Source organism: Hemibagrus wyckioides, linkage group LG04, assembly GCF_019097595.1.
Source record: "Hemibagrus wyckioides isolate EC202008001 linkage group LG04, SWU_Hwy_1.0, whole genome shotgun sequence".
Lineage (NCBI taxonomy): Eukaryota > Metazoa > Chordata > Actinopteri > Siluriformes > Bagridae > Hemibagrus > Hemibagrus wyckioides.
The window spans coordinates 5,456,381-5,479,214 of NC_080713.1; the positions used below are offsets into that span (position 1 = coordinate 5,456,381).

Below are 22,834 nucleotides of genomic sequence, written 5' to 3' on the forward strand. Positions count from 1 at the left end.
ATAGGAAGCAGGAAGTGATGTAACCAGGTTCATGAATGAACTCGGCAACCCCGCTAATAAGGCTTTATCGTCACGGGTCTGGAGAGAGAACACGATGGAGCTGGAGTTTACCTATCAGTATGGAACCAGCGATTTTCCTCAGCTTCCTTCTTCATCACCACACAGCATTCCAGCCATCATGGCCCCTGCGCTCATGCTGCCAGGCTCGCTTCCTCCGTCTCCAGCTTCTCCATGCCCGCTGTGGTGTGGCTCATCCTGCGGTACTTGGCAGTGACGGCCCGAGTGAAGAGAGAGCCATGCTTCTGCAGCTGATGCTCCTGTCGCAGAGGCTGGGCGTTGTGTCTCAGATTGCTGCCAAATCTTTTCAAAGGAAAGAAGCTAATACATGCTTAAAAAGATGCTGGCGGATGCCAAATGAATCATATCATATCAGATAGCATAGACTAATTTGCAGTAAATGTCCATATTAAGACTTGTTTCATGGAAACAGAAGAACGAAGAAAAAAATAACAGAAAGTAGTCAACTTTGGTCACGGCACCACAAACTTTACATCCAAAATACTGTAGAAAAAATGATGTGAACAATCAGGAAACATACGTGAAAGAAACGGCTTTGGATAGTGTAACTGGCTTTTATTCCTTGGATATCTTGAGAGAGATTAGTACACAGAAAAAAAAAGAAGTGCCTGGGCGGACAAACAATGACGATCACTTGCTCATTTGGGATAATGGTATCAGCTAAATTTCAGCATAATTTATTGACTATGGTCTTAGTTAACACTGGAAGCAGCTTGATACGGTTAGGCATTCACTCCTTTTTAAATGAGTTCCACCGACAGAGCAAGCAGAGCGTAAAACTAAAACACACTTCTCTGGGTAACTTAATGCAGGTGCCCAGAGCTAGATGTAAATCGGCGAGAGCTGCAATCTTTTTTCCTTTTCCTAAAAAGAGGTTGAGTAAAAATGCTGACTGCTGTTTACCAGTACGTTACATTACTTTGATTAAGTGATGGATTAACCAACGTCAGTCAGCTAGCAAAAGGTAGCTTATAATTAACAGTGCTGTACTGGCTTCTTCAAAGAGTCTTGACCCTGTCTCTGGTTCACCGGTTGTCCTTCATTGGAGCATTTTACTTTGAACTACAAAGTATTAACCACTGTATCCCAGTAACACCGGACAAGACCTAATGTTTTGGAGATACCCTGTCGTCTATCCATCACAATTCGGTTGTTTTCTATCAGATCAACCCATCAACTTCACTGTTCACTTTCTGACTAAAATATCTCACCCCTTGACATTACAATGAGATAATGAATAGGATTCTCTTCACCTGTCAGTGGTTTGAATGTTATAGCCGATCGGAGTAAATGCCACAATGATCCTGATTTGGCATGAAATCAGATCAACAATTGTTTTTTTCAACCTGAAATAAAAAGATCTACACAGCAAATTCCACTATATAAATTTTTTTTTTTTCATTTCAATAAAACAAGACTAACGATAGATTTTGTTCTGCCTGATCAAATGAGGTATTGATTGACCAAAATTGGGCTGTGGATTTTTCATTTGTGTTTGTGAAGGCAATACTGACCCTATGCTATTCAGTGGGATTTGAAACTCGGCGATTTTGCTATGCAGTATCAGTCTTGCTTTACTCTTTTTCTCCTACATGCCCTGCAGCATACATATCGGACTACAGCAAAGATTAAAAGGACTGTACCTGAGGCAACCGACACTAAAAAGGCTACAACATCGACACTGTGATAAGCGTACCAAGGCATTTTGTACGACTCGGTCCGCAGATGAGTAGCACCTCTGTGTCTCATAACGAACTCAATCCAGAACATGGCGTTGTCCAGAGGTTGTATAGGTGTGTCTCGAATAAGCCGGGACAGCTTCTTCATGTTTATGGTGTAGGAAGGCTCGTTTATAACTTCCTGTATAGCTTGAAGAAACACATTCTGATTAATCGTGACTATATCTAAGACCCGTGCTACACCTTTAGCTTTCATCCTTGACAGATTGTCATGCTGATCAAAAACAAGAGGTAGGCCAACGATCGGAGTACTGTGATAAATAGCTTCCAAAATCCCGTTTGTTCCGCCGTGGCTCACGAAAAGCTTCGTCTTGGGATGGCCGAGAAGATCGTTCTGTGGCAGCCAGTCTCTGAGTATGGTGTTGTTCCCGAGAGTGGATGGTTTCTTCCCTGGGTATCGCCAGATCACTTTTTGAGGGAGTTTCGCAAGAGCAGCTGCCATTTCGTTGGCTATATCGTCTGGAAGCTGTCCGACCAGCGTTCCTAACGACATGACGACAATGCCGTGCTCTCCGGAACTTTCTGCGAAGGCTTCTAAGTCGTCCGGGAGGGCTTTTGCCGGTTTGCATTGGAAGCAACTCATGTAAACGACGTTGGGCATTGTCGGGCGAGGGAACTCGAAGACAAAATCGACTCTCATAAGCCAGATATCGGCTGCCTGGAACAATTCAAAATAGTTCACGTCTGGACCAAAGTAGCGTCTACACAAAGCGCTGTAATGAGGACCTACAACTCCCTTGTAAAAGTACAGTCTGAGGTGGAAGAGGACGTTATATACCCTTTGAAAAAACGTCATCTTATCTGTTAACATGGATAAAGGAAAAGGAACGAACGACGCGGGCGAGGGCGCAATCGCAAAATGCGCCTCTCCGTGCACCGTCCAACGGACATTAAAAACCAGCGGTAGGTTCAGATAATGCGCAAGCACGACTCCTCCGCCGTTTGCAGGGTCCGTCAGCATCACGTCATACCCCGCTTCTCTGATGGACTGGATCAGTTTGGGATCCTCGATTATACGGATGACCATTTCGCAGATCTTTCTGTGCATTTCGGAAAACACTGCTCCCATCTCCATGTCCAGACTGATTCGGGTCCAGAAGGGTTTCCCTTCCCGCCGAATCTCTAGCTGCCGGGAGATGAAGGTGCGGAAGAAATCCTCGTCTCCCCCCACGGAGAAGTCGACGTCCAAGGAGTGGTAGTAGGGTGATTGCTCTTTGATGTACCAGCTGTCGGCTGCTCGGATGACCGTGACATGGTGACCTCGATTGTGCAGCTCTTGTATCAGTATATTCATGTTAACCCAGTGGCTGCCATCATGAGGGAACACCAGGACCTTACCGCAGTGGATAGAGCCAATCAAGGTCAGGGTGGTGATGATTTTCCAAATGGTGGCAGACATCGTTTAAGTCATCATCGTGTGAATCGCACAGAACTGAAACAAAGGACACACAAAGGACAGATTTCTAGTAAGAGTTGATTTTTCCTATTTTCCTAAAACTGTATGTCCCAAAGTGTCGTTTTATCCTACAACAATTTCTAAAAGCTAATTATTGTTTAAACATTCACTTTCTTAAAGAATGAGGCAATATACTTTTTATTCATTTATCGTTACTATCCAAGAAGCAAGTTAGTTTCTTTCCTCGTTTTCTTCTTTCTTGAAGGTAGTAAAACAAACAAAAAAAATGCAGCTTCTCAGGCTAAGAAGAAATTGGAAAAATAAAAACAACAACTACAAAGTCGTTCCTCTGTCCTGATGGTGTCACAAATCTTACAGCTTTATCTCTGACTGTTACGAAGAACTGACACTGGCGTCTCCTTCCGAACACACACACTGGAATTAAACATCTTGTGCAATAAAACACAGTTTTATTAGTTTATATAAAGCCTCTTTTTGTAAGTTGTTTCTATAGAAATGAATTAATGCTTACTTAGTAGTTAGTTAACAAATCAATTATACATCATCCGTGACTTTAAAGGGTTATAAACAGGCAACATATTCGTGTCAGAATTCATTACTAAAAAAGTTGACTTTCTGTCTGCTGTATATCTCAAAGAAGGCAAATCCACAGCCGGGGTGTCGTGAGTCTTTATAATTCATGAACTGTACAGAAGATTATCTTGTTTTCACACTTCCTGGTTTCCCCTCAGCTCGAGCCTCGCCCCGGTTCACACTCACTGGTTGATTTCTGCACCTGCGTCTTGTCTCGTGAGCTCTCATTAGTTTCTCTAGCCTGACTAAAATTCTGTCCTCGTCCGTCCCTCGGGAAATCGTCTGTTTGTTGAGTTCTATTGCTTAGTCCCTCTGTTCCTTTGTTTTCTGCTTCCTATTGCACAGTCTAGCTTATTGTTTTTGCTTTCTAGCTTTATTTATGTTTATCTTCTAAGGTCCTGTGTCTACCTCTGTGTTTATTATGAACAGGTTTTTCTGGACTTTGATTCATCCGCTCTGATCTAGCAGTTTCTCCGGTTTCCTCACACCTCCCAAAAAAATCAGCAGTAGGTGGACTGGCGAGTTTAAATTGCACTCGGGTGTGAGTAAATGTGTGCGAATGGGTGTGTGAGAGCGGTAGATTTGCTTTTTCATAGACCCGATGTTCTTAGGGGTTCTGGATCTACTGACCAGGATAAAGTTCTCAGTGTGAGGAGTGATACAGTTTTACGTGACAAATGAGTATAATTCCTTTCATTTAGTAAGCACTTTTGCAACCAATAAATAAACAAACTATATTTAATAAAAATAAATAAATATATAAATAAAAAATATATGCCATCTATATTTAAAATAAAGAAATAAATCAATAAAAATAATAATAAAATAAAGATGATAATAATAATCTTGGGCTATACAGAAATGACAGCATCAACTACACATTTTTGCATACAGTCAATAAAAAAATAAACCTTGCATTCTTTTCTAATTTACTACAACACAAAAATAATCACAAATTCTATCACTTCCAACAGCTTGAGTGCAAAGTAGAATCTTTAAAATATTTCCGCGAGTTTCTTAATATTTTGTATGTCAACTTCTTGCGATAATGACACCAGACAATCCATTTTCGATCGAATCCATCAGACTTCTATTGAAGATGTGCTTCAATAGAAGGGATTAGACATCTGACCTTTCGTACAAAGCAGTTAATACGATCAATATCACCCATTTGCTTGCATTAAAATCGGGACCAAGAAATAGTTCCGAATCCTGAATATTACATACAAGACATTGTACATTTACTTTATTTGTTTGAAATTGCTAAAATCTTCTGTTTATTCCAAAAAAGATTTTCAATACACGTCTCAGACCTTTAGACCTGACTATAGATCTAAAGGCTCTTCAAGCTTTCTCCACCTTTTCTCATGGACCTGCTTGTGCATTTGTAGAGAAGCAAAGTCTCAGTGACGTTAACAGCTGTCACATCTGCCATTAAGAAGCAGATCACATACTCAGGGAGGCTGACATTTCCAGAAAGTAATGCGCCTGTCAGCTCTGATACTGAAATGCTCCGTGAGCTCGGAGGTGATCAATAGATTCATCATTTCGGTGAATTCAGTCTTTTTGTTTGTTGGCATGGTGACGGTTTCAGTATTATTACATGGGAGTTTTCTAAATAAAGAAACTTGTCGACAAGATGTTTTTTAAAGCAGATACCCAGACCTGCCAACCTTTCATGCATTTTGCACTGGAGCTCTGCATTTTAATAGCAGAGTACACTAGGATGAGCTGTCAATCAAAATATGCCAGAAGAGCACTCATCTTTTTTCAAATGAGCCAATTGACATATAAATCTGGAATGATTGACAGCTGCGGAGGTGTATTAATCTCTGCAATACTTACTGACCCTCCTGGGCATTAGTAAAAAAAAAAAAAAAAAATTCACCCAGTGGTTTCATCTCGACTCCATTTTCACGTCTGATATGATTTGTGCTGATGCACTGCCCTCGCTTTCTGTCGAGGTAAACTGGCATTGGTTAAAGTTTGTCCACGTGAAATAAATTAGACTAACATTAAGACTGGAATGAGCACCAGAATTTTAAAAAATAATTGGTGTATTTGGCCAACAAAAAACAACTCGCTGCACCGGTCAGTGTTGTGGACGTGCTCAAACAGTGTAAGCAGCAGATAAAACTGAAAAATGTTGTCTGTTTGAAATCATTTCCTGGTTCCCGTGAGCTATTTTTAGAAAGATTATATCAAAATGTGCATACTCTTTTCCACTGTGAGGGATGGCAGGTTTATAGTGGTGAGGGACATAATGATATTGTAGAATACAGGGCCTGGGATGCCAGATCATTACAGGGCACACACTTCACACACTGATTCACACATAGAGACTATTCAGCAGTGCCAGTTCACTTCCAGGCATGTTTTTGGGAGATGGAAGAAAACAGAGGGAGAACATGCAGAAACAGGCACTCTTATACTCTACAGAGTATAATCAGGGTTGCCAGAGTTGCGCTTATTCTGCTAAATTCAGACAGTATGTTGGTTTATGGATATTACATCTTAATGTGCATTTTTAATATCCTTTCTTTGCTGTTATAATAACATCAACACTTCTGGGAAATCTTTCACACTAGATTTTTAAAGTGTGATGACAAAGATCTTCATTGAGGTCATGTATTGATTTTGGATGTGAACTTCCTGGGATTCAGTCACCATTACAGTTCATCTTCCCGAAGGTGTTCAGTGGGATTGAGGTCAGAGCTGTGTGCATAATTATTTGTTTCAGTGTATTTAATACACGCTGATCAGGTATAACATTATAAGCAGTGACATGGGAAGTGAATATCACTGATGATCTCCTCATCATGGCACCTGTTAGTGGGTGGGATATATTAGGCAGCAAGTAAACATTTTGTCCTCAAACTTGGTGTGTTAGAAGCAGGAAAAATGGGCAGGCGTAAGGATTTGAGCGAGTTTAAGGAAGGGACAAATTGTGATGGCTAGACGACTGGATCGGAGCATCTTCAACACTGCAGCTCTTGTGGGGTGTTCCCGGTCTGCAGTGGTCAGTATCTATCAAAAGTGGTCCAAGGAAGGAACAGTGGTGAACCAGAGACAGGGTCATGGACGACCAAGGCTCATTGATGCATGTGGGGAGCGAACAGACGACCTACTGTTGCTCAAATTGCTGAAGAAATTAATGCTGGTTCTGATAGAAAGGTGTCAGAATACAGAGTGCATGATGGGTCAGGGCTGTTTTGGCAGCAACAGCAAATGTTAGTTGTACGGGATTTTTGAGGAGACCTGGCAACCCTGCTTGTCATTATCTGTATAGAGCTGTAAATACCGCCTGCATAAGAGTTGTACAGACGCTACTAAATTCACCCTTATGTACATAAATATAGAGCTAATAACAATAAAAGACGCTATGAACAATAATAAAAACGCATGTTTACACCGATAAAGTTGCTCGTTTCTGTTATTAAGACGACAAAAACCATGCCCAAGCCTGTCGGAAGTCAATATATTAAGCCATTTTTAATCCATGATATGAACTGCTTCCTATATCTACTCTTCGTGACGTATTACCAACGTGCTATCGAATAACTAACTTAGCATGAAGCTAAACCCGAAAAAGCAGCGAATAGTCATGACATTTAGTATTTTATTTTATCATTCAAAATATTTCTCATTCGCTGTTAAATGTGCATTACTTACTTTTTTATTCGGACGAGGTCAGTTTTCCTTATTGTGTGGTGTGTTCCGACTCCTCCGTTGTGGCCAGTGTTTTCATGAAGTGTGTGTCGTGACTGAGGAGGCGGTGTTCCTGTCAAATCGCCAAAAATGTTAACCAAATGTTAACCAAAAGTGGTTAACGTTTAAAAAGAAATCAATAATTAAATAGACTACTTTGCATATGAATTAATCGTCATCATCATCATTTTAATATTTAAAACGTGTTGAATTAAGGTTGATTTTCTGAAAACTTGCAGAATATAATAGAACAGATTATAATATAAAGTGCATCAGTCCCAACAAAACTGAACTGCTGGTCAATCATCCCCAGCCCAGGATCTCTGAACAAGCCCCTGATCTCCCCTTCGGCCACTGCTCGCCACCTTAGAGTAACCATGGACAATCAACTGTCCTTTTCCTCCCATGTCCACTAATGTGACACCCTCATGTCCATTTCTTCTGTACAACATCAGAAGGATTCGGCCGTTTCTATCCACACAGGCTACTCAGGCGCTGGTCATTCTGAGACTGATCTCCTGCAACTCTACTGGCAGGTCTACCTTTGAATGTAATTTGTTCTAGCTGCATGACTTGTTTTTATTCTGCCTAAGTTCTTCCACACCACCCCACTGCTGCGTTCCCTCCACTGGCTTCCCGTAGCTGCACTCATAAGATGCTTATGATGCTGATGCTTGCCTACAAAGCCGAGAATGGACCAGAACCATCTTATCTCAAAGCTCTAATTACTCCTCACACTGCACCTTGTTCCTCAGATCCACTAGACTGGTCCCACCATCTTTCAGGGTAAGAGGTAGGTATACATCTAGACTCTTCTCTGTTCTGGCACCGAGGTGGTGGAATGAACTTCACATAGATGTCACTGACCGTCTGCAAATGCCAGATGAAGACCTACCTCTTCTGGAAGCACTTAAAGTAGCTCATTTTGCCCGGTTTGTTTCATGTATTGTTGTATGTTGTATGTAAATACTATAAAAAAAAAAAAAAAAAAAAAAACAACAACATAGTATTTAGGCTGATCCCAAGTCTGTGACCTTCTGAACCAGTGTTAATGAATTCATTGATAGAGACTTCAAAGCACTCTTGTACATCACTCTGGATAAGACCGTCTGCCAAATGCCAGAAATGTAAATGTAGCTTCCAATTTCTTCTAAAATATGTCTTTTGTAATAGCAATTTATGTTCCTTTTTACTATATATATATATTCAAACTGCTGCTCATGCTGCATAACACACTGGCCTCCTCACACTGGGGTTACGGGAACAGCCCAACTATGGCAGCTTGGTATCCAGCTTCCAATCAGTAGTCCATAACCTTTACCACATCCCACATGCATGTATGAGCTCACAGATGCCTTTGATTAGCTAGTGTCACTGTGATTGACAGGGGAAAGAGTGAATTTTACTCTCTTGGATTCCTGGACACAGATGGCTGTGGATTATCGGGATCTGAATTTGTGATCTCCATTAAGAAATACTATAAATGTAATAAAAAATGCAGACAAAATAAAGCAGAAGTAGGGAGGAGTCAGGAAATAGACACGAAAGAAATAGATTATTGCTGTATGTATTTGCGGTGATTGGTCACTGGGAATCTTTGGTGGTCAAAAATTGGTTGTTGAAAAATAATGGGGATCAGTGATTGGTTACTGGGAAATAACAGTGATTGATGATTGGCTGTTGGGAGCAATGGTGTTTAGTGAATTGTCATCAGGAAAAATGCTGTTTAGTGGCTGGTCACTGGGAGCAAAAAGGATTAAATGTAATAGAAAAATAACATTATTATTAATTCTAAGATTGGAAATTACTGTCTTACAACAGCAGACACGAAACAATAAGGAATATAAGACAAAAGACAATGTAACAGCAGAAAATTTAGTTTAATGTAAGTGCAAATAAATTGCACAAATGTATTTAACAAAATGATATAACCAAATGCACTTATCTGCAGACTATATAAAGTATACAAATGTACAAATCCGTATGAAATATATACACTGAATATATATTATGTGCAAAATGGTTCATCCAGATATATTTATTTGCAGTTTATGTATTTGTATAATAGTGGGGAAATTTATCGTGCAGTACTGATGGTCAGTGATTTGTTTTTGGGAACAACAGTGTTTAATGATTGGTCTTTGTGAACACTGGTGTTGAAGTCACTGGGAAGAATGATGTTGAGTTATTGGTCATTGGGAAGAATGGTGTCAAGTGATTGGTGATTGAGAACAATGGTGTTCAGTGATTGGTCATTGGGAACAATAGTGTTGAGGGATAAGTCATTGGGAAGAATGATGTTGAGTTATTGGTCTTTGGGAATAATGGTGTCAAATAATTGGTCATTGAAAACAATGGTGTTCAATGATTGGTCGTTGGGAAAAATGCTGTTGAGTGGCTTGTCATTGAGAACATTGGTGTTGAGTTATTAGTCATTGGGGCAATTATGTTCAATGATTGGTCATTGGGAACAATAGTGTTGAGTTATTGGTCATTGGGGCAATTACGTTCAATGATTTGTAACTGGGAACAATAGTGTTGAGTTATTGGTCATTGGGGCAACTGTGTTGAGTGGCTGGTCATTGACAACAATGGTGTTCAGTGATGAGTCACTGGGAATAATAGTTCTTAGTGGTTGGTCATTGAGAATCATGGTGCTGAATCATTGGTCATTGAAGAATATGGTTTTTAAGACTGGTCATGGGAAACAATGGTGTTAAGTGACAGGTCATTGAGAACAATGGTGGTCAGTGATTGGTCATTGGAAACAATTGTTTTCAGCATTTGGTCATCATGAACATTGTTGTTCAGTGATTAGTCATTGAAACAAGGTTTTTTAGCAAATGGTCATTGGAAACAATGTTGTTCAGTGATTGGTCATTGGGAATAATGTTTAGTCACTGATCATTGGTAATAATGGTGTACAGTGATTGGGCTTTAAGAACAATGGTGTTCAGTGATTGGTCAGCTCCTGCATGGCACAACTCAGCCACACTTTCCACATTGCTGATGTGTTGACCAAACCTTCTCTCTCAACCCAGATGTAATTTCTGGTTTAAAAAAAATCACCTAAACCTTCTATATGAATTCTCATCTGAAACAGGAAGGTTAAAGTACATCTTTTAAGCACTGCTACCATCTTTCATTTTAACTACCAGAAAGAACGGTAACCATCTTCCTGTTTTTAATTTGGACTTGAACAGAAGTTTTGCACCATGTCCTGTCTAATTACACTCTTTAATATTTAAAGCCTCAGGAATACCTACTGTGTTTAATCTTTATCTCAGTATTACCCTTTTCTAAGTCCTAATCACGTGGATGCTAATGTCTATTACAGTGAAATTAGATATTGAGTCTCTCAATGTGACCACAGCTGACTTTTATTCTTGAGATATTCAATAAAGGAACATGGAAATACATTATAAAAGCATTTAATTACTTTAAATTAGTCTGAGAACAAACACAAGAAAGAAATACACAAATAAATATCATTCAGTTTTTTTATATACTGCAGAATTTCAACTGTGCATTCAAGTAGGTTTTTAATAACTTAGTAATTATATCAAATTTATAGCACTATTATTTTTTATAGCAGATAGCATTTTGCTGTAGATTGCTGCATTGTGAAGAAAGGCAGTGTAAAAACCAATCATCCAACCAATCGGCCCTAACGGATACAGAAAATATTTAAATCCCTGTGCTTTTTTCCCCACAAATTAAGAACTCTATACACTCCATTGTACGTGTGCTAGCTTAGCTACTGTTATCACCATAATTTGGAACAATAATTTTGGCCCATTTGTAAATAACAGGGATAAATAGCAGAGCAGAACCAAGTACAGATACTGACAAGAAGACCCAGAGGAAGACACGGTCTAGAACTTGAGCCACAAACTTCCAATCTTGAACAACCTGTGAATAATAATAATAATAATAATAATAATAATAATAATAATAATAATAATACAAGTCAGCTTTTAAAAGGTGGGTTAATTAGTGCGTACAAATGGCATACAACTATATCAGAATCAGGAACAAACAGGCATGAATAACTCTCCTGCTAGCCTCGCAGCTAAACTTCTTGAGAATATACTGTAAAGCCATTAGCCAGACTTCAGTAATATCTTTTCATATGGATGTGAGAAATTTCCTTGAAGATGTATAATGACCACCCCCTGCATAGCACTCTACTCATTTGTGCATGTATTTATGTACTTTAGCTAACTGGCTTCAATGTATAAGCAATCAATCTATCTGTATAACAAGCTCACAAATGGAAGAAGACAAACCTGGAACTCAGTGGAAAGTAATTCATGTTACTGTAAGCAACAAGGGCCATCACTCACATCAACAGATTACTTACTCCCCAGAAGGAGAAACCCACTGAGAGCCATTCCTCTTACCTCTCTGACTTGATTCTCCTTTACCACATGCTGAGTGATGTATCGAATAGAGTCCAGTGCTGCTTGAAGGTTGTGTGCTGCTGAGTTAAGCAGAAGGCTGCTGTCTTGTTTTGAGCTCTTCCTACAGTTTAGGGCTGCTGTTCCTCCAGCTCGATGATTCCCTCCTGTTGTGGCATAGCGGTCCACATGGCTGCGCATGCAAAGCAGCTTCGGGAGACTGTGTAGGAAGACCCGGCGCACCCAGGGTGCCATGTCGTGATGCGTGGATGAGGAGCGGTGGTGAATGTTGATGGCAAAGACCGTGATGATGATGGAGAGTGTGACAAAGATCATGGTGAAGACTAGATACTCGCCAATCAGCGGGATGACCTAAGGAGAGGAAATTCAATATATACATATAACAAACCAACATGGCGTCATATTTTGTAACAGTGTTGTAGCAGTTTCTAACTTATACACTCTTCAAATTTCTAAGTTAAACACTAAGTTAAATCAGACCATTTCTCTCCAACAGACACTTAAATGTTAAGTGATTTGATTGTATTTCAATAACCTGCTGCACAAAAACAGACACTTAACTGAAATCAGCTTCTGAGATTATTAAATATTAAATTATCAACCACAGATGTTGCAACCATTGATTCCACTCTGTATTTTGTCTTACATGCCCACAACACGGACAATCAGAGGCAAAGTTTTACACTAATAATTATGACTTCAGCTCTTAAACACATTTACACTTCTGGCATTTTGCATATGGTTTTAGGTTTTATGCAAACCTTATCCAACCTTTCCCAAATGACTTGAACCTAGAGCGTGAATAATACCTTAGAGGAGGACGGGATGATCTCCTCTATCACCAGGAGAAACACAGTGAGCGAGACAAGAACAGAAGTACAAAGAGAGATTTTCTCTCCACAGTTCGAGGGCAGGTAGAAAACCAGCACAGTCAAGAAGGACAGACCGATGCAGGGAACGATAAGGAAGAGCGTGTAAAACAGAGGGAGACGCCGGATGATGAAGGAGTAAGTGATGAAAGGATAGGAGCCTGTCGTGTCCATCCTCAAACCACGGCTTCCCGTAGCTGTCACGATCTCCCATTCGCCGTTGTCAAAGTAGTCTCGTTTGTCCACGTGGACGTCCTCCAGGAGTATGTCCACCTGAAAGGTAAAGAATAAGCTCAGTTTACTGTATTATATTGCCAAAAGTTTTAGGACACTCCTCCAAATCATTGTATACAGGTGTTGTTTTTCAGGGGTTGGGCTTGGCCGCTTAGTTCCAGTGAAAGGAACTCTTTTAGATAATTTCATGTCCAACTTTCTGGGAACAGTTTGGGGATGACCCCTTCCTGTTCCAACATGACTGCACACCAGTGCACAAAGCAAGGTCCATAAAGACATGGATGAGTGAGTTTGGTGTGGAGGAACTTGACTGGCCTCCACAGAGTCCAGTCTGACTGCAGAGACAGAGACTGCAAGCCAGACCTTCTCGTCCAACATCAGTGCCTGACCTCACAAATATGTTTCTAGAGGAATGGTCAAAAAATTCCCATAAACACACTCCTAATCCTTGTGGAAAGCCTTCCCAGAAGAGTTGAAGTTGTTATAGCTGCAAATGGTTGGCCAACTCCATATTACATTCACGTGCATGTAAAGGCAGTCGTCCCAAAACTTTTGGCAATATAGTGTATTTGTATAGTTCAAGCCATATTTCAAAAATTACAGTCAGCCCCAATACCTGTGAGCCGTCGTAGGTCCACGAGCTGAACTTCATGGAGCAGTTCTGAAGGTCAAAGGGGAAGAAGGTGACATCAATAGTGCAGGCTGATTTGTAGTTAGCAGGTGGTGTCCAGGAGATGGTGCCATCATGCTTCACTACGGCTTTGGTAGCCGTGGCCTCAAAATGCCCATCTGCACTATTAAAACATATCCATTTATTTCATTATTTAATCCACCATTAATTGACATGGCAAATTATCTTCATTGCAGAAAAGCGTATAGATAATAATGTTCTAATAATAAGTATTCATGTCCCGTTAACCTTGATATATGCTGCTTATTTAGTCCCCAAGTCAAATAATCTGATAAGATATTTATAAGGTATTTAATGGGATACACTTTTTTTAAAAAAAAGGTTATAAGGTTACCAGAGCATGCATTTTTAATACCTTTTTAAACCTAGTACTTTTAACCTTCCTGGAACTTTCCTAAGCCTTATTATCTAGTAACACCATTAAAAATGAAATATGAAGTTATTACGTTTAAAGCACGAGGAGTGCTGATGTGAAAAGAAAAAAGGTAAAAGAATTCTGCTTATACCAAGCTAGAAACCTTCACATCTTTTATCTGACTCGTAATTACTACTTGGGATTTTTCTGGAAGCTGTAATTTCATATTGCTTGACAGCACATTATGAAGAAAACATGGCAGACAAACTGGCAGCTGCCTCAACAGGTCATTGATCAGTCGATAAAACATTCCCTGTGTTTCTTTCATTTTCTTTTTCTCTTTTAAAATAAGTATTGATTGAGTAATAAATGTGTGGCAGCCTGGAAAAAGAAAAATGTTCACATGCTGAAATTTTGACATTTTCTCTTATAGAACGGTATGAAAATTACAGGCTTTACTGAACTGTGTCTCTGTTGTGTGTATGGAAATTTCCCCCTTTTTTTTTGTTAATAGCGTTTAAACATTACAACTTTGATAATTGACAGCTGGTAATTAAACCCTTTTCAAAATGAATGGTTTAGGGCTTATGTTGTTTTTGATATGGCACATACCCACCAGTTGGTCGAAGCTTAACACTGATTGTGTAAAAACAGCGCTCTATTCATAGTGAGTGATTTCAGTTCGATATTTACATGTGGATCTTTGCTCACGTACGTGACATAAAGTAGCTCGATGTTCTGAGTGGTCCAGTCAGATGACACAAATGAACTGCATGCATTTTAGCCCCTCCCATCCAAAAAGAAATAATTCAGCACGTCAGTCAGCTGTCAGATGGTGGAATTGAGACAAATCTCTGCAACTATCCAAGCAGCACTTAAATCTGTTGTTACAGCTGAGGTCTAAATACAATATTGCACAATTTCTGTATTAAATTCTCATTATCTTGACTTATCTCAGCTCTAAATATGGCCCTTGGTTAGCAAGTTAGCAATTTCAACATTTTAAAAAGATCACCGGCTTTTGAAAAACAAAGGCGGAAAGTAAATGAAAATATTTCTCTATCATTTTTAATGAAGAATATTTATTTTCTTGAGTACAAAAACATGGAATGTGTGCCTGAATTCAGCACTGAATGTCTTTCTCATGTCCCACTTCACAGTGGAGGTTAATATGAAGCTCATATGAAAGTAGACACTCAGCGTGTTAACAATTTGTCGTTTTTTTTATAAGTATTTCTGTTTTTATCTAGCCTACTAGATACAATATTTTCACTAAAATGGTTATTTTTTCCACACAAATGTTTGTATCTTCAAAGTAAATGGTATGATATGAAACCCATTTCTGTTCTCTGAGATGCTCCAAGTGCTTCTTCATAAGCAGCTAAAATGAGAAGGTGTCATCTTCAACCAACAGAATTCTGTGTAAGGTTATCCAACAGAGGGAACAGAGTCTCACACTGAAAGCCAACAGAGTCCTGACTCATTTTATATCAGGCTTGTGGTGATAAAATCATCCATTTGTTTATACTATTTGAAAATGTCAGTGGCATCTACACTGATCAGGCATAACATTATGACCACCTGCCTAATATCGTGTTGGTCCCCCTTTTTGCTGCCAAAACAGCTCTGACCCGTCCTGCACTGTGTATTCTGACACCTTTCTATCAGAACCAACATTAACTTCTTCAGCAATTTGAGCAACAGTAGCTCGTCTGTTGGATCGGATCACACGGGCCAGCCTTCACTACCATTGTGCATCAGTGAGACTTGGCCGTCCATGACCCTGTCTCCGGTTCACCACTGTTCCTTCCTTGGACCACTTTTGATAGATACTGACCACTGCAGACCGGGAACACCCCACAAGAGCTGCAGTGTTGGAGATGCTCTGATCCAGTAGTCTAGCCATCACAATTTGGCCCTTCGTCAATCTCGCTCAAATCCTTACGCTTGTCCATTTTTCCTGCTTCTAACACATCAATTTTGACGACAAAATGTTCACTCACTGCCTAATATATCCCACCCACTAACAGGTGCCATGATGAGGAGATCATCAGTCTTATTCACTTCACCTCTCGCTGCTCAGAACGTTATGCCTGATCGGTGTATATATACAGTACAAACAGTTTTCTTACAAATTCGTTGTGAGTTTATTGTACATACTTGTCATAGAGCACAATGTCTGGAATCCATATGGAGTCAGATGGCACTCTGATATACGTGATACCCTGGTAGTTCTTAGGGTTCCATCGCAGCTTTGTGTCGACCCATTCCTAAACACAAGACATTATATTAGATCAATCCGAGGCTCACAAGCAGGGCAATTTCAGTTATCAGTGCTTAGGGTGATTTTATTATTCTATCGATCTGTTGATGCAGTCTTCTGAGGGTCATAACTTCTGAAAACCGCCAAGCTCAATACCAAGATGCTCTTCACTAGAGCGCTACAGGAGCAGATAGAAACAGTTCCACCCCCGTTTTTATTCTGCTTCTCTTTTCTGATGGATCAACGCTTAAGCCGTCTATAAACCAAAGAACCTCTCTTTCTATCGTCCTAATCCTGTAAGAAATTGCTCGAGGCAACCTACGACCTCCTGACCCCTCTGGGAACAATGGATCGCCAGCAGAAATGGTCAGATACAATCTCCATAAAGCTGTCAGGGCAGGAAAAAACACATGTGGGCCGGACGTGCAAGAGGTAAAGGAGGAGGAGGATAAGGAAGGAAAGAAAAAAACATTGCTGGGAAATTTCCATCAGGCTGCATTACCACATACAAGACAAGCCCAAAAAAATAGAAGTGATATATAATAATTATGTCTAGAGTGTGAAGAAGATTAATTTGTAAAGCATTACCTGCTTCATCCATACGTTGGTGGTCATCAGCTGATTCTTCTCATCCTTTGAATGCGGGTGTAAAAATAATTAAATATTTCAGTGATAAAATATCTCTTGCAGTTTTGCCCATAAGTAAATATTACAAAATATTTCCAGTAATAAGTAAATCAGTATTCACCACATCGACCAGCTGAGAGATGGCCAATCCGAATTTGACCCTCACTGTCCCATTCAGATTTTCCACTGGTCGCACCCATTTCTGGTATTTTTTAAAGAGATTATACAACAGCCTGTCCTGAGTTTTGGCATACGAAGATATCTTGGAGGAAGCTGAGGGGAAATAAAAAAATAAAAGATGATTATTGATGATATTTGCAGCTATGTTTTCCAATACACATAATGACTGAAATGAGTCTGCTTAGAGATTCCTTAGTGGAAGATCTCACCAAGGCATACACATAAGAACTGCTGCTGGAATCATGAAACCCAGAAGTCTCAGTTTTCACACTTTTCCGAGACATTTAAGCCCAGACTTCACTGTTTGGTGAAGTGTGAAAGCAGTTTTCAAGCTCAGGAGAAGTCCAGACTGTTGATCCCAGCTCCTCTTTAAAACAGCGGGCTCGCTTCAAACCACACCGTGCTGTGACCCGAATCAGGTGTAGAAGCAAGCTGCTCTGAGTGGCGCATGCTGAGAAACGTGATTGGTTCAACTTGTCACGTTACTTTTGTAACTACTGAATCTCCGCTTGCAGTTATTATTGTTGCTGATATATAAAACCAGATTTTCATAGGGCTGGAATTAGCTCACTGTGGGGCGTTAGTGCTTGTGCTGAGAATGTCGTGAATAAAACATGCCAACCTGCATGAATAAAATCTTGTGCCAACCTGCATGAATAAAATCTTGTGCCAACCTGCATGCATAAAAGCTTGTGCCAACCTGCATGAATAAAAACCTGTTAAAACACTGCTGTTCTAGTATGATGGCATGCCATACATCCAAAAAGCTCTGATCTTCACCTTGTGACTGAAAAATAATATAAAAAATGTTTGGAAACCTGCATAAACAATAGTGACGTATAGAATTGAAGAATCAACTCAGAGTTTCAAAGGAATTCTTCTACATGACAGAAAACCTCAGATCTTAAGCCCCTCCCACAAACTAGCCCAGAATCAGTCCTGTTTACTGTATGGACTCAAGTACACTATAATGCCAAAAGTTTTGGGACGTCTGCCTTTACATGCACATGAATGTAATATGGAGATGGCCCACCCTTTACAAGGTTTAGGAGTGTGTTTATGGGAATATTTCACCATTCCTCTAGAAGCGCATCTGTGAGGTCAGGCACTGATGTTGGAGGAGAAGGCCTGGCTCGCAGTCTCCGCTCTAATTCATCCCAAAGGTGCTCTATCAGGTTGAGGTCAGAGTGTATTCATATAGTGTATTCATCTATTTATATAAGTATGAAAACAGCCTTATTCACAATACACTCATACTGAACATCCTTTCAACACACTTTGCCTTCTCCTCCTGTATGCTGTAATAATTCAATAATCCCATTATCTGATGTTTCCCAGATGATGATTGCCCTTTCCCTTTCAAGTCTGGTTCCTCTCACTGTTCCTTCTTCATATGTTCTTCATCAAATTTAATTTGTCACAGACACAACCATACATAGTACTGTCTGTATCTTAAAAAGAAGAATAAAAAATGCAGTATTAAAAATTAGAATTAAAATTATTGCAATAAAAACAAAAAATATATTTATCTGTATAAGCAATGGGAAAAATATTTATAAAATATGTATGGAATAAATTAGATTTGGATTGATGCATTTGGCTTGGTGGCAGAACAACATGATTATCATGTCAAGTGTATTGTGTGAAATTCAACATAAAAAATGTCCCAGAACTGATGCTTGATCAATAACACCCCATTATGCAAATTACCAAAGCTTTTAGAATCTCAGCAATTACCTCCCAGGAACCTTTCTTTACATTGCCTGGGAATCGTAAACTAAAATTTTCCAAATGCAAATGTTCAGCCTTCAAAGTACACAACAGGAAGGACGTGACTTGGCAGAACAGCAGCTTGATATGTACATATTGTACTTTACAGGGAAACATGGGAAATATATCCGTGTTTTTGTGAACTAATATGGCCAATTTTCCTCTGTAAAGCCAGAGCCTCCATTAGCGTCCTCGCTAATCGAATTTTGCCCTTACACAATGAATTACCGTGGAAAGCCCAACAAGATTTAGTCAGATTAAGTGCATTACTGAAGCAGCAGATTGGGTTATGAGGCACGGTTTATGATAGATGGAAGTCTAGATATGGTTTAATGAGTGTCTGTCATATGCTATTGTTTGTATGAAAACTTTCTGCTGCTTACTGTTTACATTTAAGAGGGAAATTAAGGCTTTAATTCAGGAAAACTAATTTGAAGAATTGAAGCTTGGACTGTAGTGGAAAGTACAATGTCTATAGATTTCTTTCTTTATATATATATATGACCTAAAGTTTTTATTTTCAGAATTTCAAAAGAAAAATTTCTATTTTCTCTCTAAATGATAAACAACACATCCAAACTGTAACAGATGTGAAATTCTGTATTTGTCATGACTGCATTGCTAGTCTGTATTGTGAGAGATTATTATCATGCTAGCTAACATATGAGAGATTAGGAATAAAGCTGTTGTGAATTAGCATTAGCTAATGTTTTCGTGCTTCACATATCCAACTTTACATGACATTATACAGGCATACTAGAAGGATTGGGTGTTTTTCCTCAATAAAGTAGTTTATTATTTTTTTTATTAAGTTTTTTCCTTTCAGTTGTTGATTGGAAGATCGGGATTCAACCCCCAGCACTGCCAAGCTGCCACCATTGTGCCCTTAAGCAAAGCCCCCAACATCCCCCTGCTCCAGGGGCACTGCATCATGGCTGACCCTGCGCTCTGACCCTAACCCTCCAAGGATGGGATATGTGAAGAAAGAATTTCACTGTGCAGTAACATTTATGTGACAAATAAGTAGCCTTCATTTGTCACATATAAAGGCTAAGACTTTATGTGACTTTATAAGACTTTTATTTCAAACAAGGTGAGAACAATGCTTTTAAAACAATGCTCCATTAACCTGATACTATTATCAACACAATTAGCCATCATGTTGAAATCAGGCTACTTAGCATTAATCTTTCCACCAAATCTCAGTCTAAACGTTTATTAGCATGCTATGCATTTCTTATACATACAGCGGACAAGGATATTTTCATTTAATGAACGAAATGTAGGTGGAGTGGTGACATTTACCTACGACTGGGGGAGTGACATTTAAAATCTGGTGACACAGTGGGATGTTCGATCTCCATTTTTGACTGCGATTGTGCAAATGTTACGGCCCACCAAGACCGAGGTATTACCCAGACTAGCAAAAGCATAAAAGTCATTGTCCAATGTTTTTACAGCCTGGTTTGTTAGAGATTCACTGTGAACTACTTTATCTAATGAATGACTAAATCTCACTGAATTATATACCATTTGTGAAAATCTTTTTGTTTTGCTATAATAGTAGTTCTAGTTCGTGTCTGGCTGCATCACACTGTCTCATCATTGATTATTTCCAGGTTGTTAAAGGAAAGTAATCAATGACATTTGTGCGACAGGATGGTGTGATGTGGGCCATCATGAAGCGGAGTCACTGCTTCCACCTTGAAGCTTATTATTCAATAACAAACACTTTTGATCCATTTAGAGGCACATTAAATTTAATAGGAGAAAAAACAAGCTACCAAGAAACCGGTCCTAAAAACTTCCCTGTAATGGAAAACCTCAAGAAGCAATATTTTTTTCATAGGATGCATTTTAAATATTATATGACTAGGAATATAATCGAAGTCTTAAATTATGTGGCTCATCCACCTTACAAGTCCCTTCAGCCTGAAAATAAATCAGCACCTTCTGACTAATCTGGATGGAGAATTCAGTAGCACAATGCAGGAATAAAATTGATGTAAAAATGATTAAATACTGAACTTTTTTTGGCATGCCCGATACAAACAAATCGCTGATATAAACATTTCTGAGAGGCTCACATATCTCAGACCTCCATAAAAGTGCCAGAGAAAATGGAAAGGACAATCGTTCAACAATCGAGTTCTCTCAGCCTTCTTTAAATATTAAGAAGTGAACTCAGATTGTAGGTCACAAAACTGTCAGTGCTATACTGTGTTCCTTATTTTATTTATTTATCTTCTTTGAGGAAATGAGATATTTTATGCATTATGCATCGCAGCCCCGTGCATAACCACGCTCCCATAACGTATTTATCCCGACTCCAACCTCTTTCACTTCAATTTAGTGGTATTTTGTTTAGCATCTGTTGTTTTAAAAGTAGACACTGTCACAAAGAAGCTTCCCGGATGTGGATTTAGAGGCCTAATGAAAAAGCTTGAGGTGATAGTCAAAAGGAAAAAAAAAAAAAAAACTTCCAAGAGGAAGAAACCCTGAGACAAATCAGACTGAAACGAGGAACAGATGATCTTCTGGTAGATATTAGGAAGTGTGTATTATTAAATCTTTACAGTGTATAGATGTAAATGAGCTTATTATAAATAAGAGTCTACAGATGAGTAAACTATTTAGGATTAGTTCCTCAAGAGCTCTTGGTTGCTTTATATGCGAATATAAACGTTTGAAGAAAGAAACATTTTTTACATTTACATTATTTACTGTCCAGAGTCACCCTAATGAGGATGAGGTTCCCTTCTGAGCCTGGTTCCTCATATCATCTCCTCACCACTATCACCTCGGGGATAAATGTTAGGAATGAATAGTATCTTTGTATGTTTTTCTATACTTCTGTAAAGTAAAGCTCCTTTGAGACAATGTCCATTGTTAAAAGCGCTATACAAATAAATTGCATTGAAAATTGAATTACAGCAGCAGTTCTTATGTAGGCAGAAATCTCCTTGAGAGTATTGCTTTCTTCTCCTGCATATTTCATGAAAATATCATAATTACACTGCCATTTTAATTTAATTACTAAAAAGAAAAATGTAAAAGATGTAAAAAATACACTACAGTATTGAAAAGTGTTTTTCTCTTAGGGTGAGAATATAAATTCTTGTCTCATGTCTCATGTCTGTTCCTTTCTTTGTTTGACCAAAGACAGAAGGTAACGTATCTCAGCGAGGTGACATGAACTCACCCCGGGTGGAGCAGACGAAACAGCAGCAGACGAACACAACCAGGCAGGAGAACGGGATTTGAGCTCGTAGCATGTTGCCACTTGTAGAGCGTCAGCTTTCCAGGGACATTATTAATCTGACCAAGCTGAATCAGATCAAATAAATAAATTAAGAAACACACTACTTTTTATAAGTAAATATTATATATTGGTATGCTTTACATACCCAATCATACAGCATCTTGAAACACAACTCTACTTATTCCTCTGTATAAAGTGAATACATCACTGCACCAATCTATAACACCTCCAAAGTAAAATCCTACATTCATCACATAACAAACATAAACATGGAGAAATTGCTTGTTTCCTCACCTCCTCGTCCCATCACACGCTCTCACCTGGTAGTGCTGAGTGTCCCTGCTGCTTCACATTCACACACATCACATCCATGCTGTCTTCTCCTCCTCTTCTCCTCTTCACTCTCTTCCTGATCTGCAAACGAGGCTCTTCTTTCTTTTTTTCCCCCCCCTGAGGGTCTTTTCTCCCCCAAAACTGGATAGACAGCCAATCAGAATTAAGGACCTTCTGTGATGTGGAAAAGTCTGCCACCTTTTGGTCAAACACTTGTCTCAGTCTGGTGTTTCCTTTATTTTGTTTTTTGTTTGGTTTTTTGTCTGTGACGCCCAATATTTGGGATATTAATGAACAGAAATAGAGGAAAAAAA

At 39.2% G+C, this 22,834-nt stretch overlaps 2 protein-coding genes across 3 annotated transcripts; both read right to left on the reverse strand.

Annotated features, from left to right (window-relative positions):
* Nucleotides 1-618: 618 nt before the first annotated feature.
* ugt5f1 (UDP glucuronosyltransferase 5 family, polypeptide F1) lies at nucleotides 619-7,627 on the reverse strand. The gene is made up of 2 exons (XM_058387648.1): nucleotides 7,480-7,627; nucleotides 619-3,249 (listed from the first exon to the last, which is right to left on the reverse strand). The coding sequence occupies exon 2, from the start codon at nucleotides 3,214-3,216 to the stop codon at nucleotides 1,642-1,644; it is 1,575 nt and encodes a 524-aa protein (XP_058243631.1). The 5' UTR covers nucleotides 3,217-3,249; nucleotides 7,480-7,627; the 3' UTR covers nucleotides 619-1,641.
* Nucleotides 7,628-10,684: 3,057 nt separating this feature from the next.
* Nucleotides 10,685-22,631, reverse strand: chrna5 (cholinergic receptor, nicotinic, alpha 5). 2 transcript variants are annotated; one of them, XM_058387081.1, is made up of 9 exons: nucleotides 22,482-22,631; nucleotides 22,128-22,252; nucleotides 17,097-17,248; nucleotides 16,937-16,981; nucleotides 16,246-16,355; nucleotides 13,656-13,833; nucleotides 12,746-13,078; nucleotides 11,919-12,287; nucleotides 10,685-11,427 (listed from the first exon to the last, which is right to left on the reverse strand). In XM_058387081.1, the coding sequence occupies exons 2-9, from the start codon at nucleotides 22,198-22,200 to the stop codon at nucleotides 11,269-11,271; spliced, it is 1,419 nt and encodes a 472-aa protein (XP_058243064.1). In that variant the 5' UTR covers nucleotides 22,201-22,252; nucleotides 22,482-22,631; the 3' UTR covers nucleotides 10,685-11,268. The 2 variants fall into 2 exon arrangements, with proteins under 2 accessions (XP_058243064.1, XP_058243063.1); XM_058387080.1 differs by having other exon boundaries at nucleotides 10,687-11,427; nucleotides 22,508-22,631.
* Nucleotides 22,632-22,834: the final 203 nt, after the last annotated feature.